At 40.5% G+C, this 18,126-nt stretch overlaps 1 protein-coding gene across 1 annotated transcript; it reads left to right on the forward strand.

Annotated features, from left to right (window-relative positions):
- Positions 1-316: 316 nt before the first annotated feature.
- On the forward strand, positions 317-9,302 carry LOC308109827 (G-protein coupled receptor 83-like; the record flags this gene model as incomplete). Its single annotated transcript, XM_080463633.1, has 4 exons — positions 317-763; positions 1,340-1,465; positions 7,081-7,214; positions 8,588-9,302. 4 exons carry the CDS (start codon positions 317-319, stop codon positions 9,300-9,302), a joined length of 1,422 nt encoding a protein of 473 aa, XP_080319759.1.
- Between the last annotated feature and the right edge of the window lie 8,824 nt (positions 9,303-18,126).

Raw genomic sequence — 18,126 nt, forward strand, 5'->3', positions numbered from 1 at the left:
CTCTCTTATGAGCAGCTTTTTCATCCCTGATGAAACTAACAAGTTATTCAATATTTTAAGTATTAAAACACTGACATTTGAAGTGGAGCGAGAAAGAGAGTGTGTGTGTGCGTGTGTGTGTGTGTGTGCGCGCGCGCGCGCGCCTATGATAAAACCAGCTGCCGCGTCGCGCGCGCTCATCCAACCTGTTGCTCACACACCTCAGCATCTTCCTGTCTCACTTCACTTCAGCTCATTCAGCTTCTCACAGAAGACACAGAGGAGAACGAGAGAAAGAAAGTGGAGTGCACAGATAAAGAGTGATTAAATAAAAAAGATGAGAGGAACTGTGTGCGTTTTGCTGTTTCTGGTCGTTCTGAGGAGCGGCTCTGACCGGACAGCGGCAGCGGCTGCGGGGCTCAACAACTCCTCACTTCTCGGAGACGCGAGCGTTTCCTACACGGAGCGTTTCCAAAACGTTTCGGGACAGCCGGAGAAGAGTACTTCGGGGATTCCCCTGCTGGACTTCGACGAGGGCATACTGGCGGACTGGCGCTCCCTCGCCAGCATGAAAAGCGGCGGCGGGGAGTCTCTGGACAGCGGGGTGAAGGCGCTGCTCCTGGCCGCGTACTCCCTCATCATCGTCATCTCCCTGTTCGGGAACACGCTGGTGTGCCATGTAGTGGTGAAAAACAAGCGCACCCAGTCCGCCACCAGTCTATTCATCCTCAACCTGGCAGTGGCTGACATCTTCATCACAGTGCTCAACACACCTTTCACCCTGGTGAGTGTCACTCTAGAAATAACGGACAGCGGGTGTTGTGGGGTTTTTTCCTCACACGATCAGAAAAACATTGTGAAAATGTGTCTGTTATTGCTTATTAGAGGCTATTTGATTAGGACAGAGTATAAAAGTATATTTCTTATAAACGTGAGTGGGCTCTTTTGTGGTATTAGAAACGTTTAATTGTCTAATTATAACGATTGTAATATTATGACTTCTTTAAATTGCTGCATGCAGAAACTACTGTAACTATTCATGCACAATTGCAGCGCAGGTTTAGGATCAATGTCTCCAAGAGATGGTGCCAGTAAGCTCATGAGTCTCTCTCTCTCTCTCTCTCTCTCTCTCTCTCTCTCTCTCTCTCTCTCTCTCTCTCTCTCTCTCTCTCTCTCTCTCTCTCTCTCTCTCTCTCTCTCTCTCACACACACGCAGCATATTATAAAATTGAATGCAGAAGTTACTATAAACGTAAATGTTGGAGTGGATGTCAGAAATGATTTGTCTTCTTGAGATCATTCAATGTTTCTGGGAAACTGAGCATGTGTATGACGTGTGTGTGTGTGTGTGTGTCTTCAGGTTCGTTTTGTCAGCAGCACCTGGGTGTTTGGGAGGACGATGTGTCACATCAGTCGATTTGTGCAGTACTGCTCTCTGCATGTGTCCACGCTCACACTCACAGCCATCGCTCTGGACCGGCGACAGGTTGGTCCACATTATAGGATGATGGAGTGAGACTCCTTGGTCCTGAGCGAGCATCAGGGAACATCGAAGTTCCACAATTCAGTCATGTGAATCCAGTGGAAAGGAAATATGAGCATTTTTTGTAATATTGAAGATCAAATCTGTGCTTTTTGTTGGTTGGGGTTGGCGACGTGCTACGGTTCCCCAAATTATTCAATTTAATTCAAGTCTTCGAAACTAATATGTTAAAAAAAAAATCCAATATTATGTATTGTAGCATTTGAATAATTAATAGAAAATAAAATAACCCTTGATGACACTAGTGTCACATAATTTTTGTATTGCAGTCACAAATTAAAGATTTTAATCTATAAAAATAATTCAAGTAGTGTAATTGAATGGTAAGTTCTTGTGATCTGTAAATATCAAAACACCATATTGTTTAACAAACACAATCATACTAATATACTCTGTTCCTATATAAAATACCAAGCAATCTTTTTTTTTTTAAAATATGAAGTGCAGTCCTCTTAGTTTGTTTCATTAATCAAATTCCACTGAATAGATATAAAGTGCTTTCACACAACCATGGAAGTGCTGTACATGAGGAATACGAAAATAAAAAAATTTAATCAAAAAGTACCAATAAAACAGGAATACAAACAAAAAAAAAACCTCTAAAAAGAATTGAGTAAATAAAATCAGATCAATGTCTCATGCTGGATCGAAAGTCAGTTTCTTAAAGTAAGTTGTAAGATGTTTTTTTTTTAAAAGAGCACAAAGAAGAGGCCTGTCTGACATGTAAAGGCAGATTGTTCCACACTTCCTCCTGGAGCTGCTCTGAACATATTTAAATCACATGAGGATCTGTCTCAGTTTTTATCATAGATTTTTACTTTTTTTGGTCAATTTGAAGGTAACAATTGTGAAACGACACATTTTTTCTCTGTACAGGACCAAACACACACGTTAAGTTTATACCTTACGGCTCAGCAGGTTGTGGTTAAGGTACTTGTGACAGAAGTGTCGAGAAGTGCCTCTCTATATTTTCATTGATTTCTTTTCATGAATAAGAAAAAGGAAGCATCGACAGGTTGAGAATGCTTTCACCTTGCATTCTCCACATTGTAAATACTGTCAAGGCACTGCACAATGAAGAGTACACTGACCAATGTCATATTGTGCTCTGAAACTGTGGTGCAAGTCTTTCACCGTTGGAATAAAAAACACATCTTTGCACCGTGGAAATTAAGATTATTCTTGACTTTAAGTCTTTCAAAGTAAATCATGGGGACCTTTTCGCTCGAGTTTCACTTTCATGGGTCTGGAGTACAGGCTCCATATACATTTTGATTTAGTGATCTATCCTCACTGTGCTATTTGGTGGGAAGCACAGAATGATTTATTAAGAAATAGTGCAATGCAATAACATAGATTGCCCTCGCATCTGATAGTGAACCATGAAAAAATTATGCCCTGAAATGAAAAATTGCTGTAATGTATGCTACAGCTGTTCACGGACGAGCACTGAAAGAAAATATTAATCAGATAATCATCTTCATTGGACTGCATGTTAACTCCTATTTAGCTTCGATTGTGAGAACAGCCTGCCAAAATGACCTGTGACTCAAGCTGAATGGGAGGCTGTATGTATGCTGTCTGATTAAAATGTCATATAAATGTCAACAAACGTCAATGGGGGCTTATTAGCTGTTTGTCTCCACCAAGCACTCAGGATGGAGTGGAAATAGCTGAGGAATGTATTTTAACGTATTGAATGTAAGTGGATATTTTGCTTGTACAAAAATGAACCCCAGTCGAGGGCACGCAGTAGTTGACCTTTGGTCTTCCAAATCTAATTTGTTCTATAATCTTTGGGTCGATGTGAACACACACACGTCTCAACGAGGTCCCTCTGACATGTTTTGCTGAATAGTTAATCAGTGAGAATCGCGAGAATACTGGAGATGCTGATGGTCCGCACCTGTTCCCAGGTGGAAAATGGTGAAGGCTAATGAAGTGGCACGATGAATAAAGAAATACATCATGAATATCACATTCTTGCCAGCCTTCATTCAGTGCGATAGGCCTTGGGATAATAATAATACGGTTCGGTTCTTATGCGTGCACATATGACACATTTGGCACCAGATAGAGAGGCTTTCCGTTCAATTGTCCCACATAAGCGAAACCTTTCTTTTGTTTTTGTTTTTTCTGGGGTTGTATGTTTTGATAAACTGTACCACCGAGGTTCATAATCAAACTGCAACCAATTCAAATTGACCACATGATCATTAATGTGAAAGCAACATATGCCTTTTTGTTGAGTCTTTTGTACTCATAAAAAAAAAAGGATGTACGGTGTATATGTCAGTTTTGGGTCAAGTTGATCTTAATGTTGTGTAAGACGTCACAAAAATACCGATATCTACTAATTGACTGCAGCTGAGATGATTTTTTCTGTGACAGATGAGGATTATTCATCAGGCACTTTGCAACTCACTTACTTTAATATGGATTGTAAATAACACCTTTAATGAGTAATCTGACATTTGAAGCTGTTGGATAGGACTTTTGATAATTTGCATTTTCTTGCTTTCAACCATATATGTCCCCAATGACACCAGTAAGTCCGTTTAGCACAAACTACAAAATCTACTTTGAAGCATATCGCAATGTATTTTTTCTAGAATTTATTACATTGACATTATTTGAAAGGTTTAATCATACAGTGCTTTGTCAGTGATTCAACAATCCAAAAGGAAGTGCTTTATAAGGTTAGTCACTCTATTCAATTCATTTGTTTCAATTCAGTGTCATTTATATAAATACCAAATACAAACCAACAGTTTCTGATTATTTTAAATTTTTATTCCCGACATATGAACACAAATGGATCAAAGCAGCTGACAGTAACAGATATCGGAACGGATGAATGAAGGAGCGACAACAATAATGTAAAAGTGGTGCAAACTTGATGTTGTGCACGCAGTCATGTGGAAACTGAACTTAGCAGGACCCACTGAGGATCGCATCCTAAAGACACACAAATGACACATTCAGCATGTTTGCCTATATTCATAGAGGCAAACATATATTCATACAGGCATACAGGAGTGTGTTTGAAATTCAATCAAATACTGAGAGGAGTTTATGCTAATAGATTCATGTAAAAAGAAAAATCCATGGTTAAGTTTCTCAGATTTCTCGTGTTTCTCTTATGATTGCGTCTGTTTTTAACACATTCAAAAGAGATGGAAATCAGCTCATTAGAGATGCTGCTCTTTTCTAATGCACATGTTTTACGAGGTTTTAATAGTCCCTGGCTCGGGTTTCACCTCTGAGAGGATTTACCGGATGTGCGAGCGAGGTTTGTTGTCTTTTCTGACAACGGCACACAGATTCTGCAAACACCACCCGTCGCTTACCTCTGATCACTGTCTTCAACTGACACAGACCAACACTCTCCCGAGGGAACGCATATCCAGCGTCGACCATGGTGTATTTGTTGTGTCTCACCCTTTCTTGGGTTTTGCAATCATTTCGGTGATCTGTTCTGTTGCTCTTCTCGCTCCTGTAGCTTTGACTTGTTTTCCACGTGCATTTTTCGTTTACCGTCGTTCAAAGTCAGATTTATTTACTGTAGTGCTCTGATGTGTTTGATAACTTTCTCCACCAACATGTCAAGTTATGGTATCGTATATTATTGTGTGCTTGTGGGGCCTCGGTGCGCCATCCAATATGGTTCAAACACACTTGCCGAGTACACATGGATGTGGGGTGGATTTAGGTCAGCAGCTCATCTTATGTGAATGAGACCAGCAGGTAATAAGCTACCTGGACTGTATAGAAGACACTATAGCCCTGGTGTTGTCCTGTCAAAGCATGTGTTATTGCATGCACACAAACAGGACACACTTTCAGTTTGTATGCGTTTTGCAGGGAATCAATGGGAATTATATCATCAGTAACATCATGCACAAGTACTATTATTCAAATAAGGGTTTGCAAGCATCAGCGTCTATTCACAAGGATCTGCTGGAAACGGTATTGTTTTCTTGTTTTGTTTCATTGTTTTGCTTGAGTTTGCCATCGAGTGATTGTCATTTTTAAGCATGTTGACAAATTCTGTATTATGTCTGAATAATTATTAAGCAACATCTTTTCCTCAGCCAAAATGGGTTAGAAGCACATCTAATTACAAGTGGCTCTGAAGAAATACAATGGAGAGATGAACTCAGCGTCTTTACTTCAGAATGTTGAATACAGCTTTCTGAGTCATACATGACTTGCATAACATGACAAACAAAAACCTTTCATGAAGTAGACTTCCCATATGTGGCCAAAAGCTGGCACCCAAATATGGCTCTATTACGCTAATAGACTGAAAAGTCCAAAAACGTGAAAGATCATTCAGTGATGCGGCATCTCTTTAGATTGTCAAGATATTGTGTTGTGATCACGCAACAGTCAAATGTTCTGTTGAAAATACGAGATAACGGGATTGTAAAAATAAATATTCAGATAAAAGTCTGACGAAGAACCTGTTATCCTCCAGTATTACTATCATATTCCAGGAGTGCAACTTGCCTGGACTGTCGAGAAGTATAAGATGCTCAGAGACATGGCCGAGGCAAGAAAAGCTGGAACCCGACCACGGCTCCAGAATGTCGAGACTGGGCCAAGAAATATCTGAAGACAGGTTTTTTTCAGAGGTTTTATGGTCTGATCAGATGACGGTGACTCTTGGTGGACCAGATGATTGGACCTGTGGCTGGATCACTTAATTGTCATAAAGCTCCACTCAGAAGCCGGCAAGGTGGAAGTGGTTTAGTGATATGGACTGGTAGTAGGAAAGATGAGCTGGTTGGACCTTTTTTATGTGTGAAGGACACAAAGTGACCCTACAACCTTACTGGCAGTTTATACAACACACTTTCTTATAGTGGCCGAACACGGAAAAGACATCATCTTTCTAGAGCAGGGGTTCTCAACTGCTCTCACACTAAAGACCCACATTTCCCCATGGTCATTAAGTCGTGACCCACTATTCTAAAATTCAAACACAATTTATTTTTCAAGAAAATATGTTAAAAACACACATCTTTTACATATTTTCTCTGTGCAGCATGCCTTTCAGAAGAAATTCATAGGAAAATGAGGAGGACAATGACACCTGCATGTACATAAGTGAAATATGATACATGCACTGTGTTCATAATAAATTAATAGGACACTAAGGGGAACCATGGCAACTGCCTGTACATAAGTGAACCTAATCAGGTCATTTGTGGAAGTTAATGAGACAGTCAGGCTTGTGCTTTACTCTTGATAAAGTTTCAAAGTCTGGGGTGACAGTAGACAGATCATGCTCAGTCAGTAACCTATTGTAAACATGTAAACAATGTACATAAGCACTTTGCCACCTCTGTCTATTATACAAACTCAATGGAAGCATTTAGTAAGCAGTATGTAAATGTTTTAGTCTTCTTTCTTCTTTCACTACACATTGGTTTGATACGGGCATGGCTGATATTGAGTGGAGACATCTACTTGTGCATGTTTGCTCTAATTTCAGTTCACGTGGAGCGGCGTTTTTGTTTATTGTTTTCTTTGCTTGTTTGTTTTTCCCTCAGGTGATTTTATACCCGTTCAGACCCCGCATGTCTCCAGTGCAAGGTGGAGTTTGGGTTGCTGTCATCTGGATAATGGCCAGCTGCTTTTCCCTCCCACATGCGATCTATCAAAACCTCTTGACGTTCACATACAGGTAAACTCACACCACAGGCACTGAGGAAAAGGAGAGCGCTCGTTGTCACTGCAAACTCAATTGATAAAAAAAACCCAACAACATTAAATTCAAATTGTCAGTATTTAGAGTTTCTTTTCGACTATTTCCTTCTTTTGTACGACCTTATACTATCTAGTATTTCATAAGGACCAATTCTCACATTTATTTTTTACATATCATAGAGATCACCTTCAGTTTCAACCACATCTGCATTTAGAGTCTCTGTATTTGCTTCCTGACACAAATGGAAAATTGCTGAAGTTCAGATTACAATAGGCACAGTGTTGTAGTTCTAAGTATTCTGCTCTCGTGAGGATATCTCCAGTGTGGGGTCTTTCAGACTTTTTGGGAGTTTCATGTTCTTCACGTGGACACGTGAATTTTTGGGGATTCCCAGTTTCCTCCCAAAGTCCAAAACATGTGCTTGATTTCAATTAGTCCCTCCAAATGACCTTTAGGTGTGAATGTGAGTGATATCTCTCTGCGCTTGCTGTGTGGTGGTCTGACGACTGTTGATACCCTGTGATGAGGAGGACACAGCAGAATGGAAGATGTGTTGATTGAGATTCAAATGGCCAAGGGTTATGGTAGCTGATGGAGGTTTACAGTGACAAGTTTTGTAACAGAGAGATTTTGATTTCTATAGGTTTATATAAAGTGATGGAGGAGTGCAGCACATGGGTTTAATTGCCAGCATTGTTGTCTCACCGTGTATGGATTTATGTGTTCAATATTTTCTCTGCAGTTCGAAGACTTGCTTCTTAAGTGACTCTGATATGGCCTCTCATTCTGTTTCTGCTGAAATGGACGACCTTCAGTCAGACTTGATGATAGCATGTATGCATGGTTACCACGGTATCATGTCAAAACGGTTTTAGAATTGAAAAGGTGAAACTGAAAGTGATGCTGTTAAAAAGTTAGAGAAAATCCTTGCATCAGGTCCAGTTTATAGATACAGTATGTAACAAGCCCTATGTATTATTCCTTCTTTGTTTTTAATTAGTTTGCTCTCTGTTAGCTCATTACTCCTATAGACTCCCTCATTCAGAGCTATTCATCATTACTCATTCCATGATTTGATATTGTTCCTCAATCAAATATGAGTAGGGACAATATTGTGGGCTTTATTAGTTTTTTTTAATTTCTTTATTCTTTTCTTTTTTTAAGTTGGAAGGTAATCAAACTTATAAAATGGCAACATTTTAAAATATTTATGCATTCTACTTTTATTTATTTTTTCTACATTAAAAAACAGTCCAGCTACAGCTGTCCGCTACACCGCTCTACTTTGTTACCCTGTTTTATAAACTGCCTTCATGTCTCTCTCCCCTGTAATGATTTTCTCTCACCAGTAAGGACAAGGAGCGAAGCCTTTGTGTTCCTGACTTCCCAGAGCCCTCAGACATCTACTGGCAGTACACTGATCTCCTCACATTCATCCTGTTATACATGCTGCCTCTACTCATCATCACGGCCTCCTACACCACCATTGCCTGTCAACTGTGGTGCCACAATGCCATCGGCGTCACCACGACGGCTCAACACGCGACCCAGAGGAAGAAGCGTCGGAGGACGTTGGCCATGATGCTGGTGGTGGTCGGTGTCTTCGCCATCTGCTGGTTTCCCCTCAACTGCTACGTGGTGCTTCTGTCCAGCCAGGCAATCCACTCATCCAATGCCCTGTACTTCTGTTTTCACTGGCTGGCCATGAGCTCCACCTGCTACAACCCGTTCATCTACTGCTGTCTGAACCCCACCTTTCGCCAGGAGCTCCAGCTCCTCTTCAACAGGTGCCAGAAGAGACGGCGAGCAGTGGTGGAATTGGAGCCGGAGCGTCACCCTGCAGTTGCCTGCACTCCCTGCCACAGAATTGCTTGGCCCAATAACGATTCCTCGAGGCCGAGGAACTCTCTGTCCCACCCAGGCCAGGGCTCCTCGGCGCAAAGCCACGCCTCCTCCAGTCGGTCCCGCAGCCTGAAGGATGCTCACGTGCTTTTCACTGCCAAGCGGGCACTCACAGGACAGACTGACATCCTCTCAGTGGAGCCCATTGTGACGGTGAGCTGACTGGAGGCCGCCGCCACGGTCCTGAGAGAACTACCATAATATCATGGTGTAGTTTAGACTTTTGTGTCGGAAGTGGTGCTGCAAAGAGCAATCTCAGAAAGGAAGGGCCTTCGCTTCCTGGTCATGTGAAACCAACACAGTGTCCGTGGAAACTGTGAGAAAACATGTCCGTTGGACCTATAGAGGTATTGTGTCTGAGACAAACCCTGAAAAGGATTGTCAAGAGTTTGTTCGAGCTTTACACTTGAAGGATTGCTCTTCTATTTTCAAAAGTTCCGATTTTGTAGCTGCAACTGACTCTGTGACTCTGTGAGTGCAGAGCAGCTTTGGAGACAGACCCACCTCTGAAGAGGACGGAGCATTATTAACGATGCATAGATACCGTTTCAGAAAACATCAGGTCATCCAACTGAATTGGATGGAGAGGTTGGACATTGATAGCGAAGTCCTGATGTGACGGATGTCTGTTCTTCACCAACCTTCACAGCCTGTATGACTGGCAGAGGAGCAACTGACTTCATCCTTTGACATAATTTGAAAAAAAAAAAAGTCTAATGGAATTTTTTTTTTTGTGCAATTCTTTTTCATACCACTCTCAGACGAGGACAGACTCTTTGTGGGCGGTGGCTCTACAGACACCTTTATCACAAGAAAATCGACTGCTGTGCGCATCAAATTGTGATCATCATGAAAACATCTAGAGGGAAAGTTTTCAGATCTGCCATCATGACCCACAACCACAACCAGCCAGTACAGCAAAAATAAAAGTTCATTTTAAATGAGGTTTGAACTAAAACAATAAAGTGATGTAGTAGTCGATGATACTGTTTATAATGTAAGAGATCTATGATCCACTTTATGGGGACACTGTGGGTCTATGTTGTGTACAATCTCATATGCCTCACTGAACAATGTTGTTGGATCTGAGGTTTTTTTGTTGTGGGATCCGTCCGGTGTGACATCAAAACAATACTTTGGTCATTGTTGCTTATCCTCATATGCAGTAAACATAACTTCATAATGTCACCGCTGTACCCAACTAAGTCGATAGTACCGCAAATATGAGCATTGTGAAGGCAGAGAAAGATGAGACGGACGAAGGAGTCATCCCTGAACAATCAGAATGGCACAACACAAAAAAAAATACAAAATAAAACAGTTTTTTAGTCCCATTTGGGAGGTCTGCACACCCGACCATAACGGCTGCGTTGCACCACCACAGCATCTCCGTTATGCTCACATATTGATACAACATACATGAAAAATCATTGCATAGTTAAACTCACACATGCTTTAAAATGTCCTGCAGTATCTACAGGAGGCATTAAGAATCCAAGTATACACCTTTGATAACAAGAAGTGCTCACAAACAGTGAGCTGAACAAATTACTGTGCTCCACATTTGGGACCAAAAAGCATTTGAACCCATTAGACTTCACAAATCCACTCTACCCAATTAATGCGTGAACCTTATAAAAGCATTTTTTTGGGATTACGGCGACAAATGGAATTCAACTCTACGCTAATGCAAGAAATACACATGGAAATGTGTGCTGGTTACATTTGATCACACCTGCTCTGTTTTACTGCTTCATATAATAGAAAGAACATGTCATTGTAGCAATATTAAAAAGAAAGAATTATGTTCATCAAACTTAGCTTTTTACCACCCTGTGATGGCGTTCAGATGAAAAACTGAGTTAGGATATAGGTTAAGGATTTTAAATGATGTAAAATTCCTCGATGTTATCACACAGTTTATTCCTCAGGCTCTTTTTCCACAATATGAACACTAACACAACATTTATAGTATTTCTACAGCCATTCTGTTAAAACATGAATGTTAGTTGAATATAATGAAACGTGTCAACATTCAGGGCTGTGCTTCGGTGAAAACTATGTATTATGTCGGAGAGGTTGAGGACGACATGTACATATTCCTGTGATTTACATGTATGATGTGCAAAAAGTGAAAAAACACAACTGCTGAATTTCATTATTTTCTTATGCTTTATCATTGCTTTGTTTGCTGACTCCCAGGCAACAAAGGAAACCTGTGTGGCTTCAACTGTGTAGTTTGATCTTCAAAGAAGGAAAATTTAACGGTGGTTTCAATGTGGTTTTCAGGGTCTATGTTTGTCATTTGCAGTAGTTATTTGTATGATTTGTTCTCCTCGCCACCATAACATCGCTATGATGTTCAAGATAAAATATATAAAATACCCATACTAATGCGATTCCATATCGCTTTGAAGAATCAGACCATTTGTTTTAACCTGTATTTTAGGACAATCAAGCACTGATGTAACAACAGCAGCTGCTTTGATTTCAATATAAATCAGCATATCAGTATGTGGTCCACGTGTCAAATAAAATGCACAATCAAAGAGAGTAATGAGCATATACAGTACATGACGCATACTGTAGCGTTCACTTCTCCTATTTGAAATACATATAGTTGCTAAGATCCGATTTTCTGTGCGGCCAATAACATTATAATTTGAATGCTGCTGCTATCAGATTCCAGTGTGAACGGTCTCCGTAATGAATCACACACACAGAACAAAATGCGGCACCGCATGCGTTCCTGTCATTTAAAATTGTTGTGCACTCAGAGCAAATGTAACAATGACCATAAGGTGAAGGGACTAAGCAGAGGGCACAAGACTTTAGTTCTGGCCCTTTTGTAGAGCAGCCACTGCTACCTCTATATAGACCTTTGTGCAGTCTCATCCAGTTGATCTTGATCTTTGTGACGCTTTTCTCACGTCAATCACAAAACTATGAAAAAAAACACAACAACAAATGGATGAACTGTGATATGGTATCTGATTTAGAACCTCGAATGAAAGTGGCAAACAAAATATCTGATCTAAAAATAAACATAAGATTTGGACTGTTAACTGTCATAATAAAGTAGAAGAAAAAATGTGGGTAAAAACAGTCCATTTTATTCCACTTTGTTGTGAATAAAACAGTTTCATTATGTGGAGCCAGGAGGTCTGTCTGGGCTGGGCTGTCGTGTGCATCGCTCTAATGGATTGAAGTAGAAGTCTGACACCTTTGTGAGCTTGACAATCGCTGAGTGACAATATTGAAATCTTAACATTATCGAGCCGTTTCACATCAGGCCTCTCGGCTTTGAAGATACATCAGAATGAGTGACTTATTTTGAATCACTTCTCAAACACCTCTGTATTCACTGCTTGCCTGAATCCATTCGTTTCTCAGTTTGCTGTTTTTTCATTAATATTGCCTTTTTCTTTTTTAAGTATATCTTTTTTTCTTTTGCTCTTAATTCTGTTTGGCATCAATGTCAAAGGACGTTGTCTTTTACTTTTATCACTGCCTCCTCCTCCTTGTGCTCTTTCTCATTTTCTTCATCTCCTCCTCGGCCCCATTCAAATATCTTCATTGTTATTCAAATACAAGTGGATGTACTAAATAGGATCAAATATCTTAATTTCCTTCTTTTTTTTTTTTTTTTACAATAGCTGAAACGTTGAAAGGCTGTTCCTTTAATGCCAACGTGAGTTTTTTCCTTTGATCCTTTTTTTCCCTTTTATTTATTAAAAGTTAGTTGACGTCAGTAAGTCCAAGTCACCTTCAGAGAAAGCTCCTGGAAATAAATTTCCCGTGATGAAATTTTGAAAGTTATCTTTATTTAATTGCGCATATATCTTCTTGTTGGCTCACCACTCGCAGGAAAGGTTCTTAATCGGTGCAATGTGATCTGGGTGACAGTGCTCAGACTGCCACCCCCGCGACCTGGAAACGGATAAGCGGGAGAAAATGGATGGATGGATGGATGGATGCGCATATATTTTAAATTAAATGGGTTAAAAAAAATAAAGCTTTATTCACATTTCATATTGTGCTTCAGTGAAAGTGAGAAAGTTCAATGGTTTTACTCATATAGAACTTTACCACAGTTTGAGCAGCACTTTACACTGCTGATCACATTCACCCATTTACACCTGCCATCCATTGGCAGCAAGTCGAGGTTCAGCTCAAAGGCACTTTGACATATGGATGGGAGAGGTGGGGAATCGAACCTGCAACATTCCTCCCAATGTCAATTTCAAAAATGTAACCGAGGAATGGCACATGTCTACATGCAAAGCACGACAAATCCATAGCCTGATGAGACACTATGTGTTTTTTGCAGCCTGAGAGCCTCAGCGCACACAGAGAGGGAATATGTGAACTCCTCTCTGCGTTGAAATGTCCTTGGGGACTCGTATGAGCAGTGGACAAATGTTCTGCAGTGATCCATTTGACAAGGGGAAAAGATGTATGTTCTTTACTGTCTTTGTGTTTCGCACTGCTTTACAAATGTAATGAGACAAAGATATTGATGCACTGAATGCATGCTTATATCAGCGTTATTCAGAACGCACTCCACACTGTGAAGTCCTCATTACTCACAGGACTATAGGAGCCTTTTTTCAGCACAAGTTTGAAGAGTACACAAGCAGTGGAGTGCAGTGTTCCCTCTTCCCATACTGCCCAAAAAACGACATGTCTTTACCTATTTTAGCTGCCTGAAAGCACCTCACACAGTTCGTTATCTTCACACATTCTCCAAGCGATGTCCACAATAATGGCCATGTGATGACTGTACGAAATGTAATGCCTTGCCTTGGCACTTTGACACACTTACAAGCTGAGCTGGGAATCAGACAATCATGAGGAGAAATACAAACTACCTGCCCTACAACCTGAGTCACAGCTGCCCATCTTATGATGAGCTATTAGTCTAACATTGATTCAGAGTAATCCATGTTTGTTTTGTAAAAGACGTTAGCTGGACCGTGTGGTCATGTCTTCTTTGTATTTGTCTTCTTTTAAAGTCTATATGTTCTTGTCAATAAAATGTACCTTTTGTCTCACAAATACAAGTTTTCTTTACAAAGGCTCACGATACGGCACAGAGAACAATATTTGCAGTAAAAAGAGGAGTTTTTATTGATCATTACGAGGTTAATACCACAAATCCTCTTAATAGTAATTTAGTGTGGTTTCATATGCATTTAAATTATATCATTTTGTGTTACCTAAAGCCTGTTTCTTTGATATTTGGCATTATTTAATAATGTTTCAGATGCTTTGATGCATTTTTTTTGTCCTGTTGAATGATGTTTAATAGGAAGTCATCCTTGTTTAACTTTTCTTTCACCAGACTCTGCTGAATACCTTGTTGGTAATTTGTGGATGCTCTAAAGTCAATAGACAGATTAGCGGAATTTCTTTCAAGGAGACATCCCAGCAGCTAATAAACATTATTCATTGGCATTTGTGTCATTTAGAATTGTTTTCTTAATAAATCGAATTATTAAGCAGAATGTAGTCTGGTTTTTTTTAAGCCCACGCTATTTATATTCAATTGCTGCACATTGCTCATTATGTGATGACCTTTCAGTAAGCAACAGATTGAGAGTGTTTGAGAGCTTGTGAGCCACTGAAGGGCATTCGTAACCTCATTGTCAGCACATCAACATCTAAAGTTGTTGCTTAACGGCGGCATGATGGGATATAAGTGCACCAAGCTCTCAGCATGAGTCAGTGTTCATCTGATCCTACAAGCACTGATCTGCTGTACATTTTCCATTATGAAAATGCCACAACGAGGTTGTCAACTTCGAAAATGACTTAAAGGAATTCTTGGTCGTCTCCAACGTGGCAGGAGCTTAAAAAGGAAGCTCCCTGACATTTAAAAGAAAAAAGAAAAAAGCCCTATAAAAACTACAGGGGAAGTTCTGACGAGCGGATCCGATAAGAGCGGACACCCTGTGCTGAGCGGACGTCTCACCGTGCACGGACAGGTTTTAACTGTTAACACCATTGACATAATAAAGAGTAGACGCCGCATAACCTGCCGTGGAGCAGGAAATATGGCCACCATCTTGGTACAGTCGTCAAGCCTGCAAATACAAACTGCAGCAGCAGAGAATCCGAGACACCAGAGCACCGTGTGGAGTATTTCTGCACAAATCGGTGGAGTGTAGAAATCCGGGCTCGAGAATCACTTCTCACAGGTAAGATGGAACATTATTATTGTTTGAATTTTATGAATAGAAAACGTATCTTATTGTACTCCTGTCCACCAGTGAACTCGTAGCCAGCCGTCATGAGCTAGACTTTCTTTACAGCCTGTTCACCTGCTATGTGCAACTGAAACTTTGTAAATCACTTCGAGTTAGATTACAACTGACACAATAATGCAATTGTGCTGTTGTGTGTTGTTTCACAGTGGAACTGTTATGTGGGGACCAGGTACCGGTGAGCTGTGTTGAATATGATTACTTACTATGAATATATATATATATATGAGTGTTTTAGTTTTTTACTAAAAGTTATCCAAAACGTTACCGAGTGTGAGTGCATCCTCACTCCGAGGTTATAACAATAAACTTAAGCTTCTTTTCAAAATGTTTTTGTTTTGACTCTCTCAAATCTCCCGTTTTCATTTTGAAGGTTTCCCAAAGATGAAGATCTGGGGAAGAAGAGGGATGCAGCTTTGAGGAGGAAGAGTTTACTGTGAGCGAGTCCTCTGTGGTTTGCAGGAGGCATTTTAAACTGGACAGTTTCGACAGGACAGGTCGTCCAACTACCGGTGGGAGGCCTCGGGGCAGACCTAGGACACGCTGGAGAGACTATTGTCTCTCGGCTGGCCTGGGAACGCCTTGGGGTCCCACCGGAAGGGCTGGAAGAAGTGTCTGGGGCGAGGGAAGTCTGGGCATCCTTGCTTAGACTGCCGCCCTCCGCGACCCGGCCTTGGATAAGTGGAAGAAAATGGATGGACGGATGGAGGTTGTCCAACTGGGGGAGTCAAAGACTTGGAGGGTGAAAATGTGCTGAACAAGAAAAATATTTGCTCCAGAAATGTTTGATTCGCACAGAGAGACCCCGTCACCTTCTTCTCACCCGCCTTGTTTTTGAGATTTTGCAACAAACCAAAAGACAAAAACAATTAACTGCATGTTAGGAAACGTCAATCATTTATAGCAACCGTCACAATCATCGCTTTAAAGACATGTTTTCTCTCCGACAACATTTCACCTCACACTCAAGTTCTCTCACTGTGAATATTGATGATGTGAGTGTGACTGCTTGAGCATGCAATCATTTTCCCCACCATGGGTATGTGAGAAAAAGCATGTTGCAAGAAGGAAGTCGTAGAGGAAAAAGCCTCGCCAATTGATGAGGGATGAGATTGTCAGCGATGCATAGAACTGCAAATGTCTTCCAGCAGGTAACTTGTGTTTCTCAAACTCAGAATGAAATGATGCTATTTCAGTGGGACATTTCAGTCTTTGTGGAAGTGAGAAAGGAGTTTTTTTCTTCACAAGTCAACATTTATTTGAAAGAGGAAAAAAAAAGAAAAGTTAAAACAACATAAATGTCAGAGCTCTCATCTGGAAAAACAAAAAAAACCCACCTTCGCAGAAAACAGTTTCTTTGGAGACGCTGCACGGGCTTGTTGTTGTTTTGCATACATGCAGATGGAACTTGGAATTCTTTTTAATGCCTTTCCACAAAAATCTGCTCTCACGGGTCAAGTCACGACATAGTTTGAAGCTCGTTTGAGAGCAATTTACACAGTGTCGGCTGACTCTAAAAGGCCTTTATTCTGCTCCTAATTTAAAATTTAATCAGTGAACTGAATTCTAATGAGAGAACTAATCGAACCACAAGAGGCGTGAAATAAGAGCTTTTAACAAAAAATAAAACGGAATGACAACAACCACAATGCAGCCATTCCCATTTGAGAAAGCTGCTCTTGACAGTAGAGAGAATGTTAGAAAGAAACCTCCCACTGAGCCAGACAAGTGATAAGTGGCTACCAACTTCATGTGGACAATGCAAAGTGAGAAGTGAAAAGCATACGGTGCTTGAGGTAGTAAAGGTTCGTTCAGTTGGTAAGGACAGAAACAGCAGGACAGAGATCATACCGCTCAGCGGTCAAACCTGTCGGCAGGAAGGTGCTCGGAATATGAAGATGGAGAGGAAAGAAACCTACAAGTGGGAGAAGACCTGCAGTAAAGAGAGTGAAAAGCACTCACGGTCCAGCACCATTCCAAATTTGTTCCTTGTGTTCATTGTACGTGTGCTAATAAAATACTGTATTTTCATTTGTCTTTCAATTTGTTAACTGATTACATAAGCAGTACAGCTCACACAATGTGTTGAAATAATGGTTGTAATAATTAAGTTGTGTGGACTGAGTGCGTCCCCCTCTTGTTTTCCCTTTCGTTTCAACTACAGTCTCTCGTGTCATGAATAGGAGTGCCGTAAGCGGCGAAATGCAGCCTCTGCTTTGTTATTGAAGGTGTACGAGGCCCTTTAATATAGTGAATAATCATTTGAGCATATATCTCTGCTGTTAATGTTGATGAGGAAAAAACAAACTGGACTGAAGCATAAAACAAAAGTTCCCTGTAAACATCAGATCTAAGTATAATCCTTCCATTGATGTGGTTGAATACTGCTTAAAGATGACATGATACTGATGAAAAGGGAAGCATACATTTATCTTACATAATATAAATGTGTATGTATTATTTTTCTCATGTTGTGTTGTTCTAGACTGATTCACATGTGAAAGGTTGAAGAGAAGACCCAGAGACTTTCCCTGGTCATGTTTACCAGGTGAAAGTCCTCTTTACCCTTTGACCCGTGTTGGATTTTTAAATTTACTGCTTGTTGACTGTTGGACGAATGCCACCGCAGCAGGTTAATTGGGTTCCTGCAGTAAATCCTTTGACAATTCTTTGCAGTTATTTTCTGGAAAAGAATACTTCGTCAAGGCTTTACAACAAAT

Source organism: Lipophrys pholis (genome assembly GCF_963383615.2).
Source record: "Lipophrys pholis genome assembly, chromosome: 5".
Classification (NCBI taxonomy): Eukaryota; Metazoa; Chordata; class Actinopteri; order Blenniiformes; family Blenniidae; genus Lipophrys; species Lipophrys pholis.